The sequence below is a fragment of the Numida meleagris genome, chromosome 12 (genome assembly GCF_002078875.1).
Source record: "Numida meleagris isolate 19003 breed g44 Domestic line chromosome 12, NumMel1.0, whole genome shotgun sequence".
Classification (NCBI taxonomy): Eukaryota; Metazoa; Chordata; class Aves; order Galliformes; family Numididae; genus Numida; species Numida meleagris.
This window is the reverse complement of record NC_034420.1, coordinates 4,462,381-4,481,156: the sequence shown is the minus strand read 5'-3', so window position 1 is coordinate 4,481,156 and position 18,776 is coordinate 4,462,381. Positions and strand designations below refer to the sequence as shown.

The 18,776-nt window shown below is 35.8% G+C and overlaps 1 protein-coding gene across 15 annotated transcripts in view; it reads left to right on the top strand.

Annotated features, from left to right (window-relative positions):
* The window catches only part of TENM2 (teneurin transmembrane protein 2), a 616,658-nt gene that overhangs the window by 326,397 nt on the left and 271,485 nt on the right, over positions 1–18,776 (top strand). For 9 of the 15 annotated variants that reach the window (XM_021410395.1, XM_021410388.1, XM_021410392.1 and 6 more), the window contains one exon: positions 5,281–5,364. The exons of the other annotated variants lie outside the window; for them this stretch is intronic. In XM_021410395.1, the coding sequence (XP_021266070.1) occupies positions 5,281–5,364 (84 nt within the window). The remainder of the gene's footprint in view (positions 1–5,280; positions 5,365–18,776) is intronic. 15 annotated transcript variants of the gene reach the window in all.

The following is an 18,776-nucleotide window of genomic DNA, read 5'->3' as shown; positions in this document are numbered from 1 at the left end:
CATGAGTCGGTATTTGTAGTTTAAATAGAATATATATTGCAGTGTTTTTCGCATCATAAATAATCTTCTGGTACATGCAGAAAGTATTTTCTATCTTTATTTACTCTAAAACGTTATCCCTTTTGAGTCATTCTCATGCTTTCTAACAGTGCACAGCATGAACTTGTAATGTGTTTATGTATGTCTGTCTTCTCCTGGCAGTTATTCTGGCTCTTAAATAGTCTGCTTGGTTTGTAGAAACTGGGCAGAGTCCTTAAGGCTAGATTCTGTCTGTCAGTAAATGGATGAGAGTATCTGCTACCAGCATATGTTTGTATGCAGGAGGAAGCAGATACTATGATGTGTAAGGTGAACAGAAGTTGTTGCCTAGAAGAGCTGAATTGGTTTGTTCTTTTGAGTATGTTGCTATCTCCCTCTGCACTTAGTTTTTCCATTCATCCGGTAAACTGCATTTTGGCATTCTTCAAATGAGCTGAAGAAAAGAAGATGTGCAGTGAATTGACAGTTCTTTGTATGCCAGGGGTTATTTAGGGTAGTGAAGACAACGACTGAAAAATGTCATGAAGACTCTTGTGATGCTGAGTGACTGGGAAGAGCAGGAGAGGTTCATAATTGATGAGGAAATGTGTTGGGCTCTGAACTGTCCTTATTCAGGAAAGCTGTGCTAGCACAACTGCAGTCCTACAAAAGAATAGCCATTCAGAATTACAGTAATGCAAACAATGCCCTTTGTACAACGTGCAAGATGAGCTAACAGGAAGTGTATGTAGAGAACAAAACAGGAGGTGTCATTAGTGCCGTTGCATAAAGGTATGGGATGTCCGTACCTTGAACGTTATGTTGAATTCTCATCCTTCTGTTTGAAGAAGGATGTTGTCAAACAGCAGATGGCATGAGTGAGTGACATGAGTTACCTAACGTATGGCATATTTTCCTTGTGAAGAATACCCTAGTAGTTTAATAATATTTAGTGTTAAAAACGGTGACTTGTGGCAATTGTCTGCACAGGGATGAGTGGCATAGAGAATGTCAATACGTAACGATTGCTCACTGCTTTTTTTCCTGCATGGGAGCTGTGCAACATCAAATTAACCAATAGCAGATCACATATGAACTGTAACGTACTTCTACAAATAACATTCAGGGAAGTTGTTGGACTTGTTGTATTTGGACTTTGTAAGTAGTAACAATTTACAGTTCACTTTCTCAAAGAGTAACTTGAGAAAAGGTCAACCAGAACTACTGAATGAAGAATTTAGGAAATCTGGAACACCAACTTCTGGAGTCTGGGAGAATATTCTGCAGAATTGTCAGCGTATGTTTTGTCTAGTTTTAGGCTTTACCTTAGGCCAGAGATGTGATAAAAGATCTTCGATCTGACTCACTACAGGTTGTACTTGTGTTCTTTGTCAAAGGGTGCAGAGAATAAATTTGTTTCAGAGCGGTAAGCAATCGTGATATAGAGACTGAAGAGATAGTTGTTAAAATGTGAGATTGAATTCTTTCCCTTAGTGATTTTTCCCAAATAAATTATACAGTAAAATTGTGAGTTTGTCTACTTTTCCTTTTGTGAATTGTGATAAATTAGAATTTACCAAGTAAATCACTTGAAACCTGTAACTAGATTTTTTCTCTATAGAACTAACTTGCTGTAGAAAGAACAGAGATCAGTAAGTAAAAGTAGAGTAGAGGTGGCTGATGCTCATCAGTGAATTAACTTAGCAATTTAAGAACAAACAAACAGTAGCTCTTAGCAAGAGAGAACAAAGCTACATAATGAGAGGGTCAGATGATGAGTGATACTGAAGTTACTGCATTGATAAGAGCTTTTTTTGTTTTATTCTGGAAGATGTTATGATTTGAAGTCTCTTTGAATGTTTTGAACATTGACTTGATGCTGGGCCTCCCTGCTGGAAGAAAGAAGGGGCTGCTGGGCCTTGCTGGGTGGGACCTCTGTGGCTCCACAGGATGTGCAGGCACTTTTTTGTTGTGGGTACCACGGCATGGTGCTGGGAAGGAATGGAAGTAAGAAGAGCAGTTGCAGCCTTTCCCTGCCAGCATTTCTGCGGAGCTGCAAGAAGACCTCCTGTAGGTCTTGTCTGAGTGCCTAGCCTAGCGGAAGCCTGTTGGGATGTGAGGGAGATGAAGTGAGTGTTAAAAAGTAATAGAATGTTGAATGCAGAGGGTCAGTTTCTGAAAAGGGTGATGTGAGGAGAGAAGAAAATGAATCTACTGAATACTGTAGGGGAGGCAAGAAGCTCGTCTGAGCATTGTGAATGTTGCAGAAGATGGATTTTGGCAATACAGTATTTGTTTTTTTAAACAAGACACCCATTTTTAAGTAAGTGTCGCTTGTACTTTTACTGTTATTTAAAAGTAGCTGTATCAAGATTGATTTTGAATTTGGACTGAGATTCGTCCAAATAATGTATGGAAAGCAGATTTCTTTGTGTAGAAGCAAAAGAACTTCTGGACATGGGGGATTTGCATTTTAGAGGAATGTGTAAGAGGAGAGCGTAGTAAATTCACAGGGACTTTACTCCTTCCAGCTGTGAAATGTGGCATATGATAAGGCATAAAATTAACTTAATGATCTAAAGATTTCCTTACAAAAGCATTTTTTTTTTTAACTTGACAGGACTGGATATTGTAGGTCATATCTATGTCTGATGACTGCAAAATCCATTACTATCCCTTTGAGGTTTTTTTATTTTTTATTTTTTTGAAAAGACTGTATTAAATCTGAATAATAGCCTAATAAATAGATTAGTTAGAACAATAGTTCTCTTGAGGGTGTTGGATTCTGAGTGTAGCTGCTAGAGATAACCCTAAATGCAATTAGGTTTAACTCCCTGTGAGTGTCAGAGCAAGGTAATACCCACTGAGACTTCTCTTTGGATGACACAATTTTAAAAGTGACTCAACATTTAAATAATTATTTCCTTTGGGCACTAGCAGCAAACTTTTTTTTATAACTGTTGGAGAAACAGAGCTTGGGAACTTACTTCTGTGACATTAGTTTTAGATGTTTCATATGAAAAAATAGGGATGGCTCAGCTGCCTTGGAGGGAACAGTTGCCATCCTCATCTGTGCTCTTTGCAGTTGTAAGGAATAAATATTGAAAGGTGCCTACAGAGGGAAGGAGCGAAAGTAACTGATGTAGTAACATACACAAGCTTGTAAAGGGCAGCGTAATAAAATGGCAGTCAACAAATTGTTGATGGTTTTTTTTTTTTTTATTCCTTCTTGAAACAAACTACTGGAACAAAAATCAGTATATCAAATATTAAAATATTTGCATATTGTAGGGTGTAATATAACAGAAACTGTTGAACTAAAAACTACAAAAACTGTACAGAAGAGTGGTGCTCATAGAATCAATTCTGTGCTTTATTTCTTGATATATTCCTACTTGTGTATTTATTGACATAAATATGACCAAATACATGAGAATATGAGAATAATTTTATAAACACTTAGTATTGCATTTGGAGGGGGGGGAAGCATGGAAAAAGCAAGATGACACATTTATAATTTTTTTACAGTTATCAAAGTTTTTGTTTTGATAGTCACCGTACTCCACATTTTGTGTATCTGATTCACTTGCTTGTTCATGGTATTATTTTTTAGTGGAGAATTACTGAAAATCTGCTGTTTTGCTTCCTTGCTGTTAAATCAAAACCTGTGCCATCGAAAATGAAGATGATCTAATTAGACAGGAGCCAAAACACCTGAAAAAGACTTACAGTCACACCACATCAAACTTTAATTTCATCACGGGCAAGGAGACATTTAGCCAGCTTAGTAAATGGTATCTGGTTTTTATTCTTTGTTAAAGTGTAACTTGTCTCTAAAAGCTGCTGTTTACCCTGAAAGCCAGCTGTGTAACACTCAGAGCCAACATTCTTACAGATGATTACTATTGCAGGCAATTTAGGTCAGAAACATTTGTGCTCCTCACAAATAGCTAATGCATTGTCTTACATCTTTTTCTATTTTCTAAAACATACAATACGTTTAGCTTTAAGTGTCAACATTTTGGTGTTTTGGTTTTTCTTGTGCATATAATATATTACTGTGATATACACAACATATTTATATTTTTATATTTATTTATATATTATATATTACAACATATATATATTTTTATATTTATCTGGGTGCAGAATTAAATTATTGTCTTACTAAATTATTAAGCATTTGGACCTGAGATGTATCAAGTTGAATCATTCCCTAGAGAGGCCTTAAAAGCAGTGAGAAATGAGAACTGAAATAATTATTAGGGTTCTTGTCTTTCTTGTTGGTGTAAGAAAAGTCATGTAAATGCATAAAAATAGGTTTTGTGACTTCAGTTTACTATCTCTGGAAACTCTTGTTTTTTATTGCCACATTGAATAATATTTTTCAATGAATTTTGTGGTTTTCAGATGTAGTGGGTCTCTATAATTACATCACGTTTCCAAAATCCAGCTACTTTTTAACTAGCTGTAAAACAAAAAGCTTTGTTTATATGTTCTTTTTCGCCAAAAAGTAAGGTGACTTAAAGCTAAAGTAAGATTTTTTTCTTCATGTGTTAAAATCTGGCTTCCTAAAGCTGGAGAGTTTCATGATACAATGAAGAAAAACAGTTGCTGTCCTTTCAACACTGCCTTTCCACTGGATCATATCTGGTTGAGATATAGCAGAACGAGCCCAGTGTTGTTGATAATCAATGTAAAAGTCAACGCGCTGCTGCAGTAAATGTGTAAGAAGTGATTTCTAGCAGCTGAAAGCGTCTGTTTTCCAAACGTGTCCTAAGAGTCTGCTTTCAGATAATTAAACTTATATTTTAGAGAAATGCAAAATGTGACACTATTGATTAATAGGACTAATAGATAATAAACCTAAAGTAACATACTATGATCTTGAAAACATACTGTACAACATGTTGGGAAAATTCTCACGGACCTCATGTTAACGTACTGTGTACAGATTGTTCTCCACTTCCCATTTTCATGGTTAATGATACGAACAATGGGCATATGTACCTCCTGAAAAGCAACATCTCACCAGTAGTACTACTTCTCAGTACGTCTCTAAGAGTGGTTAATAAAAAGGTGAAATTCTCTGTGTCCAGATAAAAAATAAAAATTTAAAAAAAAAAAATGAGTGATTTATTTTTAAATATGCAAAGACATATTGGGTGGGAGGAGGTGAACCATTCAATTGGCTGTATTACACCAAAACTGAATGGAATGGAAGGAGCCATCTCTAAAATGTATTTGTTTTATTTCATTTAGATTTTCACACACACCTTTCTGAGAAATTGAAAGACAGACAGACAAGCTGGCAGCAGCTGGCTGAGACAAAGAACTCTCTAATACGTAAGGTTTTTATCTTGCTTAATCTGTTTTCCTTGTGAACTTAGATCCTAGTTTAGAATTTGTGGGGTTTGCAGTGATTACTCTAGTTCTACTATCTGCTTTTTATGCATTGTGGGATTTTTTTTCTTTTTTTTTTTCCTCCTGGGTATTTATATTCTGCTGAATAAGAGTCATCTCTCTCTATTTATTTCTCTTTCATTTTTGCATATTACCTCCCTGACTGAACTAACTTGGGGCAGTTTTGGTTTTGGACGTCTTCGGTGGGTGGGGAAGGAGCTGCAGTTTCCCTGCTCTAACATTGTGCTTCACAGGACTGAGCTTCCTCATGGAGAAAAAATGAACTAAGATGTGTAAGAGCTGCCAGATTTGGGTACAACAGGCATGAGTTAAAAACAATATCGCACCTGTATTTGGCAGTATTTTCACAAGAGCAGTTAGATATGTTTTATTCCATTGTTGAAAGCTTGCATGTTCTGGACATTGCTTCGGAGTTTCTTAAACCTGACTTTAATGAGAGATTTAGTAATAGCTGTGTTCATTTTGATTTGTATATTTTTGATCCACGATATACAGATTTAGGCAGTCATGCTTGCTGTGGGACTGATGTTTTGTGTTTTAGGGACTACGTTTTGCTAGTGGTTTTTGTTGTTTTTGCTTTTGTATGTAATAGTTGACTGACAACTTTTTCTGAAGTGCTGCAACCTTGTCCTGCCCCTTGTTGTTTCCCTGCGGGCGAAAGTCCCTTGGGAGGAGGTGGATGTCTGTAAAACTGCTGGCAATATCCTCCTCACCAAAAGGTGAAAAAAAGAAAAGAAAAAAAAAAAACAAAAAGGTACAATAACTTAAATCTGTGTTATATTTTACTGCAAAAATAATGATTTGGTGACACCTTCCTACTGAATTCAAAACATAGTTTTAATTCACTGGATATGTACACCTATACTAATTTATAGTATCAGCACGTTACTAGTTTTTATGAGGTCTTTTGTCATCAAGACTGCAGTTTTTGCCCTATATTTGCCTGCCTAATGAGGTGAGAGACATATCCTGATATTTCATACTCTTCTTCCTTTGCAGCTGTGACCTAGTATATGCATGTAAGATACCCTTCCGTTTTGGTGTCTTGTTTAAGCACTTAAGTAATTGGTTTGCTGTACTTGGGCCCTAAACAGGAATAATATTCTGCTTACTTAAATGAAACATGAAAAACTTTTCTCACTACTCCTTTTTTTTTTTTTCCTGATACTCTTCTTTCCATAGTAATTTGATTGTTGGTGAAATCTACTGAATGGAATTATGCTTTGAATCTCAAACAGTGACTGAAACATATATTGAGACAGTTTCTTACATTAAAGTCTGGGAAGTGCTGAGCATCTGCAACCCTTTCATACATACAACCCAAGAATGCTCAGTATGTTTTCAAACTGGAAATAAGGCCCTTTTTGTTTTTCCATGCTTCTTAGAAGAATGGGAGCCAGAGCTTTCGGTGATTTTAGTTTCCATAATTCTGATATGTAATAGTAAAATTTGCCCCAGATGGCATCTGTATGGTTCATAATAAAGTTGGAAATTGTATAAAGAATGGAAATGTTCAGATAAATAACTTTGCATGTCTGAAGTGTTCGTGATTATTGATGTTGCAGAAGTGATTTTGGCACAGCTAAAATGAATGCGTTATGATATTTCGGCTATACTAGATCTCACTAATACTTGAGAGCATTTTCCAGGATCATAGAAAGGTTTTATAAATTGTATCCATGTGAACAGTGTCTTTTCTCGTTTGAAACCTTGGTGCTTTTAATCAATTTTTTTTCCCCCTTGGTTTTGTTCTTTCCCTTGAGCACCTGATTCCCTCCCCAATTAAAATAAGCTTAGTTTCTGTTTTGCTTTTAATTTTTAGCATTGTGTTTGTTCAGGGCTCTGGAAATAAAAAAGAACATGAGGATATTATTACCAATTATGCAGACATAAAAAATATTTGACAGTAGTATTAGTTCTAATCACTAGCTTGGTGGTAAGGTGCATTTAACAAAATAATTGAACTAAGAAAAGCAATAGAAAAAACAGAACTTATTTTCATTAATGTTTATCTAATTACTTGGACATACCTAACATAGGAAGTGAAGTAGTTCATTGCCTCTAAAGAAAGTTGCACTGTGCTTATGGATACAGGTGTTCTGTCTGGCATTGATGTCAGCCAACTGTATTATGTTAGTGATTCAAGGGAACTGACCAAAGCCAAGCTTTAACTCTGGTCTTTTTAAAAGTGCCATAGGATATTTTACATCAATCTAGATGCTGCCAAAAACAGACAGATGGCACTAACCTTGGTTTTAAGCCTCAGCTGGCTGAGAATGCATCCAAATAGAGTTACAAAGCTTTCAGTGTGCATGTTGTGTAAATAGAAGAGGAGTCTCTGTATCACCATAAGTATAGCCCTTGGATTTTTTTCCTTTTAAAGGTATCCAGTTATCCAGTGTGCTTATTTAGTTGGGGGCTTGCTTGGTCTGTGTTGTAACAAAATTTGAGATGTCTTGATCTATTTAGTCTTTGCGGAGGAGAAGTATGCCGCTGATTTGGAGCAAAATGGTTGTACTGGATGATCTTGTAGGTCTTTTCCAACCTAGCTAATTCTATGATTCTATGAAACGAGTTTTTTTAAGCAAGTGATTGGAACAAAGGTTAAGTGCTGAACAAGGGTATTAAAATAGAGCTTCAGAAACACAGGCAGGAGGACAGAATGATTGTTTTCAGCTCTGCATTCAGTCTTTGGAAGGAAAAAGGATAAAAACTTCCTGTACAAAAGTTGTCCCTTCTAGCATGCAGAATCTCAATGACTTCTTCTCTGCTGGGAGAGGAACAACTGTTAATAAATAATACCCATCCCTGTAAGTGTTCAAGGCCAAGATGGTTGGGGCATTGGGCAACCTGGTCTAGTGGGAGATATCTCTGCCTATGGCGGGGAGGGTCAGAACTAGACAAGCTGTGAGGTCCCTTCCAACCCTCCCAAAATGATCTATGATTCTGTGAAATACACAAAAATCTTACCTATCTCATAGCATCCAGAATTCCAAAAAGAAAAAAAAAAAAAAGATTCTAGGTTTGGCAGGCTTTTTTAGTAAAGTAGTGTTGTGTAAGTTTACAATATTGTGAAAATCATTAATTCATTGAAAGCATTCAGATAGCGTAATGCTGAGCAATACATAAAAGCCAGGGACGTTATAATGCACTGCTTAGGATATGATTTGAATAGGATGGATTTTTTTAATGAAGATAAAAGGATCTGTTCCTTTTATAGTTTGGGCAAGCCAGCGTGAACATTAAGTGCAGTAGGAGACCTAGAGGGTAGAGGGAAAGGCTTGCGTATATAATCAGATAATTACAAGAAAGTATTATAATGCAGGAACAGAGGTTATCCTGGCAGTCTTTCTTCTTCTATTTCCTATCTTTTCGTTCACTTTGCAGCCATTGTAATGTGGTTTGAGTACCTTTGCTATTTGTTTTCACATAATGATCCCGAGTAAACTGTGAACGTGTAAATCTGGACTTAAATACAGAGTCCTGAGACTCTGCTACAAGTATAATCCTGCCAATACCAAAAGGAGATTTGGACGACTATATTTAGTAGGCTATCTATTTGTTGTGTTGTTGCAAGTATCTCAAAAACCTATGGTAATCCATGATGTGCAAGTAAATTGCACATGCACTTTGGCACATGATCAGTCAAACTGTTATGACAGAGATTATGCCTTTTCTGGAGGAAGAGAAGGGGTTGGATTTTATCTTGCAGTGTTTGTGATGTTTAGAAACAAATGCAACTGGTCATGTAGAGATGTGATTTATGTGTCTAATTTCTGTATGGCTTGACATTTAAAATCATCAGTGCGAATAGTATGCCAATGTCCGGTAACCTTTAGGTACAAATACGTTCTTCTACTTTGTTCAAAATTGTATTTATCTCTAGGGTCAGTAGTTCTGTTTAAATCACAGTAGTGATGAAATTAGTTTCCACTGCTTCCAATGTGAATTTGTCTTACTGAGGATTGCATAAGTTTGTATTTTGGAAAGTTCTTCTATTTTATTTTTCCATTTCAAAGGAAATTCTTTGAAAAATAAATGAGCAAAACCTGTTTTTAGCATGGGATTTTAACAAGGATTTCTTTAAGTAGCCAAGTCAAGATTGTGGAATTGCTTTTCATGCAACATGCTGTTTTGTTAAGAAATAATCTTCTAGATCGTCTAAACCAAAAGTGTGTGATAATGTAATAAGAATGTGAGAAATTCTTAAGGGGATATTTAAAATAAAAAACCCCAAAACTTGTGTAAGTTGGGTCCTAGGACAAAACAAGTTGATAGTTCTACCATGTGCCCCTCCTAGGGACAGACTTAACACTTGTTACAGAATATGTCTTGCAAACACCAGTATTGGAACTAAAGGATTTGCAAAATTTGCTTGAGAAACAAAACAGATTGTGTGTTGAAAGACTGAGCCACTAGCAAAACACTCTATCACGTCAAATTTCTACAAACCCATCTCCCGTGTATTGCACTATGTCCTAGAAAACTGGAAACCATGAAAACAAGCGGTTATATTTTAAGGAGTTCTGTGACAGCTTATAAAAAATAGCATTTTCACTTTTTACATGAGGCTTCCACCTTAAAGAAACTGATGAAATAGGTGGGAATTTTTAACACAAGCAGTGACAAAATAAACACCATCTGCTAGTGTTGACTTATTCCATAGTATTCTCATGCTGGGTGATTTTATTTCACTTTTTTTCAGAAATAGTTAATGACACATCTGCTGTGTGGTGGAGGTGCATTTGTGGTGATTAAATGTGGACATAAGTTTAGGGAAAACAATAACAAAACTTTAAAGAAATTGAAGGAAATATTAAACTATTGAAAAGAACTGACAGAATATGTAGCTCTGATGATTCATTTATTTTTTAATCGTAATACTGGATCTAAAATATTCAATATCCAGTTATTCTTTCAAAATACTTGGTTATCATCGAAAGCTTTTCACTTAGTGCTTGTTTTATCAAAGCGACCATTTTTCCACAATGGCTTTCTTACTCCTCTAAGGCCCATGAACCAAGGGCTGTGAAGTCAGACCAGGTTCAGGTGTTGTGGGCAATCAGTGCCAAGTTTGTTTACATGTGAGAATATTTAAGGGAGCAAAGTGTACAGCGTGGTCGCTGCAAGTGCTGAACAGAATAATGAGTTTTATCTCAAGGCCCAGATGAATACTGTACTATAAGGAATTCCGTGTACAAGCAGAATTTTGTTTGCTTCACTAGCTCACAGTAGCTGCAGCTCTCTATCCTGTGAAGGCCTGTCCTCCTTGTCCCCATGGAGCTGTGGGACAAGGCGTGATCGTCTGGAGTCCTCAGATTATGCACACACAGGCGTAATTCATGACGGTCTGTGCTGTGGCATTCTTTTTTCCCTTGGTGCACCTGTGTTGACCGATTGGTGTGATGATTCCTGCCCTGTGACCCTGGAGAGCTGCTTCTTCCCAAATCACCACAGTGTGTCCCACCTTTTCCTTCTCAGTCAGCAGTGACTGACTTGTGGAAATCCTCATTTAGCATTAACGTGATCTGCTGTACAAAACCCAAGCAATTAGGCTGCTAAACCTGTGTTTGCTGTGCCAAATTGTATCTCCCAATTCTATTATCAACGTAAATAGAGTTTAATAAATCTAAGAGACTAAATGTCTGGGTCTCCATATGGATGGGTAGATATTTAATTTCACAGATTTTGAAATTGAAATTAAAGCCGTTGCTTGGAAAGCCTAGAAAAAATCCTTAGGCTATTTTACTCCCTAGTACATGGAAAAACAGGGTGGACTCCACGGTGGCATGAATCCAATTTCTTATCTGTCTGAAAATCTGAAAATCTCAAGGAAAAATAAATCCAGTGTCTTCCCCTCCTGCCACCCAGGTCTGCTTAATGACTTGAAATCATTCTCCTCTGATGGTTTTCACAAAGAGTTTTGAAAGTTATATAAGTAAAACTATAAACAGTATAAACAGAAAATTACACCCGGGAAAAAAACACATAATGGTTTTAAAAGAAATTCTTCCTCTTGTTTTTGTTGGGAGACCTGAAGCACTTACTGAGTATGAATAAAGGTTTGAATTACTTTCTCATGATTGCTTGCTTTGGAAATATTGATAGAAATGTGTTTGTAAACATCTGTACCTGTAGTTATTTCAGTACTTTTATTCAAACTCCATTCTACTTTTTATTTTTGCAGCGAATGTGTAGAAAAGTGGTATCCGTGAAGCAATATATGATTAATGTTAACTGTTCTAATCAAAGAAAATAAAGCAGTCTGACTTGATTTAGTACATTTTTGTCTTCGCAGACTGCACAGTAATTGGAATGGGAATTCCTATGAGTTGCACTAAACGTACACTGTATACATTAGTGAGCATTTAAAGTCATCTCATGTCCTTAAGCAGTCATAAACAGATTTACAGAACTTAACTACTTATATTAAATACCTTTTGACTTGACCTGATCTCTGTAAACATTACATTTACAAGTTATCAAATGTCTTTCAAAGATACCCTTATGTGTGTGTATTATCATTTATGTTAATCTGAAACCTTCCTCAAGCTGCTGTGCAAGAAGTTAGGGTGAAGAATCCCTTACTTATTCATATCCATATGTATGCTGTGAAACTGGAATTAAGCGAAAGACAAAAACTGCTTTTCTTTTGTTGTTGTCCTTGTTGGTTTTATGTGTTTTTTTTTCTTTTTTTTTGTTTTGTTTTGTTATGTAGTAATGATGTAAATCCCTAATTTGGGTTTTCTTATATCCACTAGTTGGGTGAAAGTGGAGGAAACATTTGCATCAGAAGCACTGCTTTCTTTGTGGATTTGCTTTTATGATCGCTTTGTTTAGTTTGGATTATAAACTGAATATATGACACGCTTTTCCAACGTAGATCTGCATCTAGAGAAAAATTTATATACTGTCAAGAGCAATAGTAAGAAGAAAAACAGAATTGATTACATAATGTTTTTAATACAGATAAAGAACAAGGAAATGATGACAGTAAATTATTTTAAACTGTATCTTATCAACTGTTCCTCGTATTAAAGGTTTTACAGTGACAATGCGTAACTACATTCAGAAGTTATCAGAGAAAGGCCAAAATTTTTGATAAAAATGTAGGTAGCAGATAAGACGTGGATCTGAAGAATTAAATTTGCTTTGGATAATAAGCTGTGGTGAAAAGCTGAGACTTCTGCAGCACGTTTCTTGACAACCACAACCTTACTGGTACAAGTGAGTTGACTTTTTTCAACCAAATCCACGTTATTTCTCATGGCAGTAAAATTTACAGATGTCTGCTAGTACTTTTTCACAAGTCTTCCAAACTGATTTCCTTAAGCAGGATCACTAGGCGTTAATATTTGATTCCTATATAGTTGTTTAGCTTTTATGAGGAGAGGTTCAATAGACTGAACATGCTTCAGGGTTTTCTGAGGGTGTATATGCTCAGGTTTATTAAATAAAAATAAAAAATTGAATAAAAGCTTTGTTTTCTCAGTTATAATCTGAAGTTGAAAATACGTTGCCTCGGATCCCACATGGCTTGAAATACCTGGTCCTGATTAATGAAATCATTGAATGTGGTGTTAATGCCAGGAAATCCCAAAAGGGCTTAAGGAAATGTATTGACATAATCTTTTTTAAATAAAGCATGATTTTTATTTGATTATTAAATAGCATTTGGAAGTGGAAAATTGAGTGTGTGTTGGAAGACCAAGGGCTCTGCCACTAAAAAGAATTCAGGTGGCCTCTTTCTCTAGGATTCCAGAAGCCTCCAGCTGTTGTCTGTCTAGTTTGCAAAATCCTCAACCTATTTTGAGCACTGTAACATATTCATTTTTAGGAGGGAATACATCAGTACAGTTTTGCCCTCTTTCCACTCAATGATGTTTGATGATTCTCAAGATTAATTGTAATTTTTGCCCCTGTGATTTGATCCTGAAATTTGAGTTTCTGTGTCATGTCATAAGAATAATATCAATTATTTGGGGGAAACATAATATATGTATATAGTATATTGGTTCATCTTTCATAAAGGCAGCTTGTGCAACTTCCAGTGGCTTAATACACAGTACAGGCTAAACCACATGTTCTAATTTACCAAATGCCTCTCTTAATCACTAGAATTGATATATTAAGAATAATAAAAGACATCTCTTCTTTTAGCTGCTGTCAGGACTCATTCCCTTTAAAAAGTACCCTGTCAAAATTAACAACAGAGCAGCACTTGCAGCCAGATTTCTCCTTGTCTTCTAGTCTTAGCAGTAAGGTTTGGATCCTTTGGATCAAACTTGCAAGTAGCTTCATTTAAAAGTGGGTCTCTGTCTTATTAAAAGTTATTTGGGTTTTTTGTTGTTGTTTTGATTTTTTATTATGAGCTCTATATTTTAATACACCTGCATTTCTGTAGCCTAAATTTACGGTTTGTATCAGCAGTCTCCTGAATACAGGACAATATGAAGACTAAAACAGGAAATTAAGATCAGAACTTTTATGAGTGCAAGTGCTTCTACGTGTAATAAAGCCTTTGAATAACGTATTCAAATTCTGCCAGCAGAAGCAGAAATGAGATGAGGAAAGTATGTTTATTCTGGATACTGATGGATCTAAGGAAGATGGATAGGACTGGCATTTATTGTATTGATTTCTTCATTTTCTAAATCACTTCTGTGATGCATGTTATTGGCATTCCTTTTAAGGTGGCTCAGAGTTGGTCAAGTCTGCAGCGTCAGGAAACAGTATGTCAGTTCAGGCACGTGTGGCTGTCAGAGTGGTTACTGCATCTAGTTAAGTAGTAGAGTGAGAGAAATATGAAAAGCATCGCAAAGGTTAATTAGTAGAAAAAAACTGCCATGCTATTTGACTTGTGTTCTTCTAAATGTGTGGTGGTAGTTGAAATCAAATTGTGTCAGAACAGAATGTGAAGCAATGGAAAAGGACAGAAATGTCTTAAGCATGACAAGTATATATGTAGTAAATACACGTGAAGATTGATGCAGACAAAATTACCTCCGGGTTGAAAAGAATAAGATCTAAGCAGTTGAGCTGCTTTATATAAATTAAGAAGCTGCTACTCTCCTTCAGGGATTTTATATGAAGTCCTTCCAGACCAAGAGCACTTGGTTTGTAACTGGTTTAACTGGTGATACACAGCTTGGCATGTTGGTTGGGAAGTTCAGCTGTTCAGTGGGACTTCAAAAGGGATTAGCTCTCCAGAGTGAAAAGATGAGGTAGGAATAAGGTAGGATAAGGGATTAGAACAGTTCCATGGTCAGTCTGTTGGAGTAGATCGTTGGAGTGCAGACACTGCTGTAGCTTCAGATCTTCCTGATGTGATCGTTCCTCCATGATTTAGCTTCACTGTAAAAATGTAATTGGAGATATTTTGAGGACTGAATTTTAAACTTCTGTTATGAATCTTGAATTTTTTCTATTAGAAAGATAAAACTTTCATAATTATAGAATGCTTCTACCTCTTTTTTCCTTGACAATTCAATATAGAAAAATCTCTTCTTAAAATTCATCTGCTGAATATGCATACTTACCTGAATTCCTTAGTCTGTGGTTATTTAACTAAGTTAATTTAAAAGTTGTTCTAAATTTGATTCCTTGATGGAGTCAGGCTTCTGAGCATCATTTTACATGACAATCAAATTACCTGCTCCTTCAGCTTCCCAGTTCTCACTATACAAACATCTACTTTAGTATTCACACTTCTTTTTTCTCAGACTTAACCAGAATTTGTATAACTGAAGCGAGTAGTCCTTTTGTATGGAAGTTGTGTGATTGAATCTAGCCTGTGAGTTCCTGCAATTCCTGCTAAGTCTTTTTTTTTCCAGAAGAATTGGATAGTATTAGGGATTCAGACTTTTTTCTGAGATCTGTTTGAGGAGTCATCTCTTATCTTTCATTCACTATTACATTGAGGTTCCTGAGAGACTGTCCCCTCTGAAATGCACCTTTTTCCTTTTCACCGTAGACTGCATTGCAGAGTCCTGACTTCTCATTTGCAATGAGATAGCTTGCAGAGATTTGGAGTTAGGTGTTGTCCTAGAATTTCTTTAATAAGTAGTTACCTAACTTGGAGGTAGAATGCAGAATATTTTCAAGCTCTGGAGAGTTGTGCTGTGTTTCTAATAACATATTTTTAATGTGTTTCCAGTAAAACTACCAAAAATAAAATAAAGGTAGGATTATTTATTCCAAGCCCTGTTTCCTAGTTGTTGAGGAATAAAGTAAATACTGGAATATATGGAAAATTATTCATACATAATCTATAGGTCTGAAAGATGCGTTCTATTTTTTTTTCTCCATATGTAAGTTTTTTGAGGTTAGTGGTTTTGAGTTGTTACAAGGGCTTCTATGAAACTCTCATCATTGAGGTTCTGTTACTTCCAGAAATGCCCTACACAGTACAGCAGGGATCCTCCAGGATTAGTATGGAACAGATTGCTATGCCGCTTCTCTTGACATAGTGACCTCTTCTCCTTTTTTTTTTTTTTTTTTTACCATACTGCTTAAGTTTAAGTCTCTTTTTATTACCATAAGCAGACTAGAAGGCTGTTCAGATTCTAACCCTCTCAATAGTTCAGCTCCTCAGGTTTAGTTTATATCATCAGAACTCTGGATTTGTGCTCAAAAACTGTTTCCTACAAGTATTATGGCATTATCATCAACTAGTATTTATAATGGTATACTTATATCAGTCAGATATTTTTGCCTTTTTCAGTTACAACAATGTATTGTTGAAAATGAAGTCAGATTTGAACCATTAACCCCTAGATTTCTCTTGTGTAGTGTATAATGTTACAAATACAAAATTATATCCTTTTATTATATTTATCCCCAAATTTTGGAAATTTGGTGGAATAATACATACAATTCTGTGTTGCTGAAATCCATAGCATGGTTCCTGTTGACTTCAGCCCTCTAACTAGTGTGTATAAAAGATGGGAGATGAGGAGTATTTCATAGCTGCTTGCAGAACAGTAATCGAAAGAGGTACTCATTTGAGAAGATTTCAGGCACAGTGAAGAGGTCTCTGACAAGTGATACACAGTTCCTTACTGGGTAACAGACAAAGTGATTTCTTTCAGCCTTTCTGTTCTTGGGCTACTTATATCTACAGCCACTGTGAAGCTAAAGGAGCATAGCCAGTGGATGTTTTGTGCAGCTGAAAGATTATAGGTCATACAATGATAGGAAACAAAGCTTGTTGAAATGCAAAATTCATTGGCAAATAATAATTTGTAAGAGTATTTAATACAGTGGGTCTTTTCAGAGTAAATGCTCAATCCCTTCATTTTCTCAAGTTCCATATGCATAGAAGGTCTTTTTTTCTTGCTTACTGTAATGTGCAAGACTGTAATAACCCTGTGTCATTATCTTAATATTGATCTATCATCTGTTGTAATATGGCACAGTTCTTTGTGATCCTTCACAGGAAAGTGAAGCTGTAGAAACAGTATAGCTTTTTTAATTTTATTTTTTGATTTCTTCTCAGAAACACTAATCTTACTTGTGCTCAGGTGTACTGTGTGAACCCGTGCCTGGAACAACTCTCTCTTCCTCTTTTCCTTGCTTTGCTTAGAGTAGTAAATGCAGGTACTACTCTTGAAATGAAATGGTATCATATAATAGAAGAATATAGATGACTGTTTTTTTTTTTTAGCAGGGAATGTGTACTATGCTGAAAAAAATTCTTCTGTAGATGCATGCAATGAATTCCATTCTTCTGTAATCTCTGATGGAAAAGCATATCTAATTTAACTGATGATAAATTCCCATAATGGTGTTAACTTTTGAACAGAGTCATTGTCACCTTCTTCTCATTAGTCCAGAGTAACAGTATGGTTCTTCTTCCTCATAGGTGATGAGTATGGTTGTCTGTGGCGTTATAGGGTAATTAAGTTGCATTTCATTTTGAGGGATATAGGTTAAATTAATCCAGTATGATAATTCACATCTTAGTAAATGTCAGTTATTAAATTTTTGATTATTAGAGTGATTTTTTTTCAATTTTGTCTTGCATTTTTAGTCTCCACTGTGTCATCTCATAGCTATATTCTCCTAGTAAAACTCAGCTGTCACTTTTACTCCTCTCCAGGCAGTGCATCTTGCAAGCAAGTACTTACTAGTGCTAGCAAACATAGGGCTGTGGTTCACTACACGGTTAATTCTTAATCTTTAAGTAGTATTTGAACTTATGGGCTTAGAGGTAAATGTTTTCTTATGCACATTACATCAGAGGATAAGATTCAAGAGGTATTAAAGTTACATTGTTTGGAAGCTGTTTTTCCTTTACAACTTTGGAATAGAGAGACAATGTTTGGCTTTGAATATTTCCTTATTGGTATGAAAACAAGTGGTTTTCTTAGTACACCATTGCATGAATTCACTCAGTTTTCAGATATTTCTGGAAGTTAAATGTTTGTAATAGACAATGAAATTTTAACTAAACAGTCTGTAAGGATCAAATTTCACACATCTTCAACTGTTCAACAGGATCTTTGTTAGATACTTGTGATAGGCTCAGTGCACTGGCTTTCATAAACATGGAAGGAAACCGTTAAGAGCAATGACAGCATATTTGCCTGGGTTGGTGAAACAATCTCCCCTTATAATGCTATCCCTGAAGGTGGAGAACAAAATCCATGGTAAGGTCATGTCACAGTGTCTTTATTAGAATGCCTGTTGTGGGCAGTTTTGTTAGTTGATATCCTAGGTCAGTTTGGTATCCTAACAATTGTGAGCACTCTGACGTGAAAAATAAACTCTGGCAAAGAATTTGCATTTTGAAACAATCAAGATGTATATGTGCTTTATGAAATATTTTCATACACCTAACAAAATTGTGTGCCTTTCCAGTACTTTGCCACTGTAAATCTGTACTGCAACGTAAGTTGTGCTTTCCTGAGTGACCGTGTTGAGGTTTAGTGTATCATCAATCCAAGCTAAACACTCACGAAGTAAGATATAGGTGAGTAAACTAAGCATTAAACATAATCTGGCAGCTGTTTCAACATGATGTCTTTCTCAATAAACTGAAGTATTTGCTCGGAAGAAGTCCAGTGTATACTTTGTATCGGATTCTAATCAGCCAATTAAGGGACTCAATTGCTAGACTAAACATGAAAATTAATCAAAAGTGAACAGGACTTGGTGAAAGCAAGTAGTTTGTACATTGCTTTAAGCAGTAGTTCTATGTTCTGTTAGTTTTTTAGCTGAGTATATATACATGGTTCTTTGAGATGGGTATAAAGTAAAGCATGTAGATCAGTAGGATGTTCCTCAGCGTTTTGAAGGACAGTATCTATCCTTCCTGTGTAATGCTTGCTAAT